The sequence below is a fragment of the Larus michahellis genome, chromosome 1, assembly GCF_964199755.1.
Source record: "Larus michahellis chromosome 1, bLarMic1.1, whole genome shotgun sequence".
NCBI lineage: Eukaryota > Metazoa > Chordata > Aves > Charadriiformes > Laridae > Larus > Larus michahellis.
Genome location: NC_133896.1, coordinates 86,388,009 through 86,395,165, shown reverse-complemented (window position 1 = coordinate 86,395,165; position 7,157 = coordinate 86,388,009). Strand labels below are relative to the sequence as shown.

Here is a 7,157-nt window from a genome sequence, read left to right as displayed (position 1 = left end):
GTTTTGCAGATCACTTTCTTAGCCTACAATGAGTCTCTTGTGTAGAGGAACAAAACAAGCCAAGTCTCCCACACCTGACAGAGAAAGTGAAGAGAAATTTGAAATGGTACTTCCTTGCTGGTGGCTATGGAAGTCAAAGACAGGAAAGCCTTGAGAAACGAAGATGAAATCCTGCAAATAAAGCGGATGAATAGGCCCTGCTTTGCCAGCTGATGCAGTTTTATCATGGACTTGCAACTTCAAAAATATGTCTCAGCTCCTGCAGACATGAGAATGTCAGCTTTGATTTTCTGTAAGTGAATTGCTAGAGCTTGCGGTTGCTGAGAGGAGTTGGAAAACAACTTCTGAGTGCAAAAACCCCCGGCAAACAAATAAAATAACATGGCTAATATTTTATTTCAACCTCGTGGTTTTTAAACCAATCTCATTTGTATTTTTTTTTTTTTGCCTGTGCACGTTGTTTTTTTGAACTTGGGTCTGGCAATACTGTGATTACTTGGGCAAGTGGTGTGAGCAGAGGCCAGGGGCTGCTACCTCGGGGGTGATGAAGGCAAGCAGATTGCTGTGGCCTGGGCTTGAGCACTGTGTAATGGTTTTTTACCCTCTGTGGTGTATGCAGTTTTGCATACCAGTTCACAAGAGCAACTGCAGCGAGGGTTTTGGTGACCCATCAAAACTGTAGACCTTGAACCAGAGTGAGAGAGTGTGTGTACAGGTCCAGCACAGGGTGAAAGCTCAATGTCTTCAAGGCCAAGTCAGTTGACTCTTCTCTCAGCCAGTTAAACCTAGTTGTGTTGACCTCTGTCTTGTTGAGATAGCCTGACACTGGTGTGCCTTCCCACCCCCCTCCCCGAAGCAAAATTTGGAGAGGGTTGCTCTGCTTGCAGAGGAGACCTGGCCAGATGGATTGGTGTGAAGAGCCTCCAGCCCTCCAAAGATCCAGACCCTGGATCTGGGCCCCTGGAAAACTCAAAACCTTCAGCACCTGAGAGCACCCGCAGGGTCCTGCAACACATCGAGGGGGCTGCCCTGCCTAGCGAGGGAAGATGGCTGTGAAAGGGGCTGGAGACAAGGAGGGCAGGACACTGTGCTGCTCTTATCTCCACTGTACCTGCTGTGGCTACCCGAGGAAGTCACTTAGACAATCCCTGGCTGTGACTCTTGGCTCATCTAATCTTCCGAGCACACAAAATAGAACAAAACCGACCGCTTTTGTTTTCTTCCCCTGCTTGCAGAGATCTGAAATCCCTGCAGAGGTTTGGCGTTTTTTTGTTTTCTGGGTTTTTTTTGAGACATTTCTTCACCTAGTCCTTTCTCTGCTGAGAAGGCAGCAAGAGGTGATCCTGCCCTCCCACCACCAGCCCCCTCCCCTCCCCTGGGAGCCCCCACTGTGCTGCCGGTGGGGTTGGGGTGCCGTGGGGTCAGGGTTCTGCTCTCCCCAGCATGTCCCGATGGAGGACAGCCCCCCCGCTAGCCCTGAGCTCGCCCCCAACCCTGGACCCCGGGGGTGGTGTGGGGGAGGGGGGCTGCGTCGCCGGAGCCTATCCCGGGAAAAATCAGAGCGGTGGGAGACTCGTGTCACAGGAATGAGTCACAAACGTAACCAGCCGCCACCATTCCTCAGGCCTCCCGGGCGAGCAACGGGACGGGGTGGGTTTGTTTGGGAGGGGGGCCGGGGACAACACACACAAATCCCGCCGGGCCCAGGCTTTGCGGAGGGAGGTGGCGGGGAGGGGGGAAGCACGGTGCCTTCCCACCCCTCTCCCCTCCACCGCCGGGGCTCGGCGGGGCCGCAGCCCGTCCCGTCCCGTCCCGTCCCGGCCGGTGCCACCTTTAGAGCCGGCGGCGGCGGCGGGGCAGGGCCGGGCCGACGGGGCGGCGCCCGCCGCCGTAACCAATGGCGCGGCCGGGCTGTTTAAATAGACTCGTCCTGTCAATCATTTTCTTCTTCGTCAGCCTCCCTTCAATCGCCATATTGGGCAACCGAGAAAAGGGCTCGTCTCGCCTTGTTTTTTTCCGTCTCGCTTTTACTACGCGGCGGCGGTGCGAGCGGCGGGGGCATCACCACCACCACCACCAGCAGCACCGCCACCACCACCAGCAGCACCGGCGGCGGGGCAGCGCGGAGCCGGGGCCGCGGAGGGCAGCGCCGCTGCCCGCTCCCCGCCGCGCACCGCGCCTCTCCACCCGCCCGCGGCTCCCCGCCGGCGGCGGCGGCAGCAGCGGGCGGCTCTCGGGGCTCATCCCCGGGCCGGCGCTTAATGCTCGGGCACCTCTTCGCCCCTTCTCCGCGGGCCGAGGGCGAGCGGGGCCGAGGCGGGGCCGGCGAGCGGGACAGCGGGGAGAGGAGGCGCGGAGCGAAGCCGCCGAGCGCCGAGGAATAAAAGGCGGAGGAGAAGAGGAGGAGGAGGCGGCTGGGGGGGAGAGCAGCGAGCAAAACAACCGCCGCCAGAAGAAAGAGGGTGGGGGGAGATGTCAAACGTCCGTATTTCTAATGGGAGCCCTACCCTGGAGCGCATGGAAGCCAGGCAGTCGGAGTACCCGAAGCCGTCAGCTTGCAGGAACCTCTTCGGGCCGGTGAATCACGAAGAGTTAAACAGGGACTTGAAGAAGCACCGCCAGGAGATGGAGGAGGCATGCCAGAGGAAGTGGAATTTCGATTTCCAGAATCACAAGCCGCTGGAAGGCAGGTACGAGTGGCAAGCCGTGGAGAAGGGGAGCTCGCCCGACTTCTACTTCAGACCCCCCAGGCTACTGAAAGCTGTCTGCAAGTCCGCTGGTCGCCAGAGCTTGGATGTAAACGGGAATTGCCAAACCGTGGTTTTTGTCGGTTCTCAGGGAATCTCAGAGGACACTCACTGTGTAGATCAAAAGACTGATGTTTCTGAAAATCAGACGGACTTTGCAGAGCAGTGCACTGGGCAGAGGAAAAGACCTGCCACCGATGGTAACGTACCCTTGCGAAAGCGGCAGCGCTTTTCTCCGCCAGCCCTGCCGGTCTCGGCGCCGGGGCTCTCGGCCCCTTCGCCGCTGCCACGCGTGGCCTGACTGCCGTGGGCCGTGCCCCGCCGGGCCACCGGCTCGCTGTACGCCACCCTCCCGCCTCCTTTCGCCTAAAAAAGCCCAGGTGCTGTTCGCAGTCCCGGGGCGGGGGGTCCCGCGTTAAATGGGAGCCGGTAGATGATTTGCAAGGAAGAGCACTTAGACGCGGATTATCTCCCCCCCCCTCCCTTCCCCCCCACGCCCCCGTCCCCTCTGCGGGGACCCGGCCTCCTGCCCAGGTGGGAGGAGGTTCGTAGTGCTCACGCGAAGCAAAAGAGCGACAGGGATTTTAGCCGAAAACAGGAAACTTGGATGTCTTACCTAGAGAGAAGCCCATGTCCCCTCCCCCTGCCCGCTTTCACGTAGCCGATGGCTGACATGGGGATCCGGGAATATTCCCCCCCCGGCTCCATTTACCCCTTCCCCCCCCCCCGCCCCCCAATGCCGAGCAAACATCTGGCAGGAAAATATTTTAATATCACTTCCCCCCTCCCCCTTGTTTTTAATTTTCCCCTCCTAGATTCCTCTCCTCAAAATAAAAGAGCCAACACAACAGAAGAAGAGGTTTCAGAAGACTCCCCCAGTGCCAGTTCAGTGGAGCAAACACCCAAGAAATCAAGCCCGAGAAGACATCAAACGTAAACCGTTTAGGTAGGTTCCCTTTAGGGTCTGGCGTTAGGATGCGACTAAAGCAAAGAAAGGGTGACCGAGTGGGTATCCCTCGTCTGTAAAGGCGGGGGGGAGGGGAGGGGGGGCTTAGAGCCGCTCTGGGCTGTCTGCGGGGTCTTTTCCCCGAGGAAGGGTGGCTTTTCCCAAGCGCTCGGGGATGGGTGTGTGGTGGAGGGTGGGGGTGGGACGCGCAGGGTTTGAAAAAGAACAAGGGCGAAGCGCCGAGCCTGGCTCCGCAGCGTCGCTGGGGCTGGGGCGGCGGCGGGAGCCCCCTCTGCGGTGGGACCGGCCCTGACATCCCTCCACCGGGACCGGAGGCAGGGAGGGCCCTGTCGCAAAGACCGTGCGGATGGAGGGACGGAGTTTCAAACGCGGCTGGTGGATCGTGTCAGATGATAAGGGATTTCGGGGGGGCTTCCCGTGTGTGTGTGTCCCGGTGCTTTTTCACCTACCATGTCAGCGTTGCCGTCGCACGTCGCGGCGACCTCCCAGCCCGGGAGATACAAGTGGAGAAGTTGGGTCTGAGGGGAATCCGGGCATTTTGCTTGAAGTCCGAGCTAGGCAAGGTCGTGGGTTTTTTTTTCTTTTTTTTGTTCCTTTTTTTTTTCTTTTCTTCCCTCTCCCGGTTGTTTTGGTTTGGTTTTAGGCGCTGGCAAAGGGAAGAGAGCGGGTTAATGGGAGCTGGGCTGTGCTCCCCCCCTCCTTCCCCCCCCCCTTCTTGTTGTTGTTTTGTTTTAAGGCGAGGGCTGGGGCGGAGGGACTTGGTAAATTGCGCCGGCGGTTTCGCAGCCGAGGTTAAGGAGCGGGGTTTACAAACAGGAGATTTTATTTTTTTAATTTTTTTAAATTTTTTGCGATCGTGCAGGGGAAGGAAAAAAAAAAAAAAAGATTAAGCTGTAAAGCAGAAGTTGCAACAAATTAGTCCCTCTGGGGTGAGCCGTGGCGGAGCACGTCAGCAATGCGTGGCTATGCAAATGCCCCTACTACCGCCCGATTGTTTGGGGGGGGGGGGGGGAGGGGAAGAGCCTCCGGGCGATGGAGGGGGGGAATTGCGGGGCCGAGCCCCGGGCCGAGGAGGAGGCATCCCGCAGCCCTCATTTTCTTTCGCCGAGGGGTGAAATGGGCCGAGGACCGGCTTGGCAAGGGGGCACCGGCAGCGCGGCCCTGGGTTTTGAGTTGGGGAGGGCGTCGGTCGGGCAGCGCCGGGGCCGCGCCCGGGCAGGGCCCGCCCGCCCCGGGGATGCGGCGTCGGTTTGAACCGGCTGCGCGGCGGATCGCGTTTCTTTTTTTTTTTTTTTTTTTTTTTTGACGTTTTCTAATCGTCTTCTCCCTTCCCGTCTTTTTCTTTCTCCCCCCCCCCCCCCCCCCCCCCCCTCCCCGTTGCAGAGCGGAGGATGTGCGCGTCCTCCTTCATCGGGGCGATGAAGCGAGGAAGATGTAAAGTTGTAGTGGAAACGAAAATGCATATCGCCGATCTCCGTGGGATGGAGGTCCTGTACAAGCACTGAAAAAAAGAAAAACCAACAAAAAACAAAAAAACAACAAACAACAAACCAACAGCAGCAAAACAAAAACAACCACAAAAAAAAAAAGGCAAACAATAACACTAAAATTTTAGGCACTCTTAAAAGACCTGCCTCTAAAAGCATTGGATGTAGCATTGTGCAATTAGGTGTTTCCTTATTTGCTTCATTGTACTACCTGTGTATATAGTTTTTACCTTATGTAGCACATAAACCTTGTTGGGAGGGGGGAGGGAGTGGAAGAGGGTGACCGATTGGAACTTGCTTTCACAATCTAGCAAGCAAAGAAATGTATGAAGAGAAGCAGTGTAGGTTCTTTATTACTTAAAGATGTATTGTCCCTTTAAGTGGGTCCACCATGTTTTTCTCCTTTTTTTTTGGGTTGTTTTTTTTTTTTTGGATCTACCATCGTGGTAACCCCTGCTCAGAGCAGATTATTACAGGCCACTTGTGAAATTTCTTCCTACTGCATTAAGCTGAAGAGGTGGGAGCTGTGATGATTCCGTTATGTAGTAGCAAAAGTTCCCCCCCCCCCTTCCCCCCGACCTCAGATCCATATAGCAAATTCAAATGCCTGTAAAAGTCATGCGAAATCATCCTGTTGTTCCATTGCCTGATTTCCTCTTTGTGGTTTTTTTTTTGTGTGTGTGTTTTGATTTTATTTTTTTTTAATTAATATGGAGGGCTTTTGCTCTGAATCTTGAAGATTGTTGTTTTCTGATCTGACCCGCTTCCCCGAAGTGTTTGTGTGTGAGGGAAAAGGGATACTACATCTTTAAACAGTATTTCTACATTGCCTGTGTACCTGTATGTAAAAATAAAAAAAAAAGTTTGAAGTGTACCTGTGTACATAACTCTGTAAAGACACTGAGAAATTATACTAACTTATTTATGTTAAAAGATTTTTTTTAATCTAGAAGACAATATTTTTCCCCATAAAGCCAAAGTGGCATGTTTTTGTGCATTTGTAAATGCTCTATTTGGTAGACTTTTTAGTTTTTTTTTTTTGTTTGGGTTTTTTTTTTTCCTTTTTCTGATAATTAATATGGCTGTGCTTAAAGGATTGCAGACTGAGCCAATTTAATATTTTTTTTTTTTGTAATGTGTGGGAAAAAAAATCCAGATTGATATTGTTTCACATCAAGCAATCAATAAAGAAAACTGCCATATATAAGAAATATGTTCTTCATTAGTGTGTGTTTCAACCTCCCTCAGCCTGGCACAGGAGGAAATAAGGCTCCTTCAAGAAATACCCGAAGGAAACTTGCTGTATCTCTTCCTCTGTCTCCAGCGCAGGTGAAAGTAAGGAATGCAGCTTGCTCTCTTCATCCTATCATTTCTCCTCCGCGATAATTGGGAATGATGTGCCCTCTTAATACAAGAGAGTGGAATTTTCTCTGTCACAATTTTTTTTTTTTTTTTTTTTTTGGAGAAAAATACGTAGCTCGAGGGGGATTTATCGCGCTTCGTTGGTTGACTCGTAACGCTTAAAACCCGAGCCCAAATTAGCACCTTCCTGGGCCAGACTGCTGCTCGTTCTGGATCAAGAGAGCCACCAAATCTCTGGGTTTGCCCCCCCACAACTCCCTCCGGGGGAGCCCGGGGGCAAGGTGCCGGTAACGATTCCCCCACCCGACGGCTTTGCGGGGAAACCCGGTGTTATCTTCTCCCACGGCAGCCTTTATTGGTAACAAAGATGGCGCCTCGCACACCCCTGTCCCAGCAGATGCTGGTGCAGGCACCGGCGCGGCAGCAGCCTCCTTCCCCCCCCCCCCGCCCCCTCCATCGCCACCATCCCGGCTGCTCCGCCCGCCCTCGCCACCGGGGATCTCCCGGGAGGGACCGCACCGCCGCCGCGTTATCCCCCGGTGGGCAGCAGCCGGGCGGGGATGCGCGGGGGTCGGTCACCGACGGAGACGGCGA

At 54.6% G+C, this 7,157-nt stretch overlaps 1 protein-coding gene across 1 annotated transcript; it reads left to right on the top strand.

Annotated features, from left to right (window-relative positions):
* The first annotated feature begins 451 nt into the window (after nucleotides 1–451).
* On the top strand, nucleotides 452–6,075 carry CDKN1B (cyclin dependent kinase inhibitor 1B). The gene is made up of 3 exons (XM_074589788.1): nucleotides 452–2,947; nucleotides 3,563–3,693; nucleotides 5,098–6,075. The coding sequence occupies exons 1-2, from the start codon at nucleotides 2,473–2,475 to the stop codon at nucleotides 3,682–3,684; spliced, it is 597 nt and encodes a 198-aa protein (XP_074445889.1). The 5' UTR covers nucleotides 452–2,472; the 3' UTR covers nucleotides 3,685–3,693; nucleotides 5,098–6,075.
* Nucleotides 6,076–7,157: the final 1,082 nt, after the last annotated feature.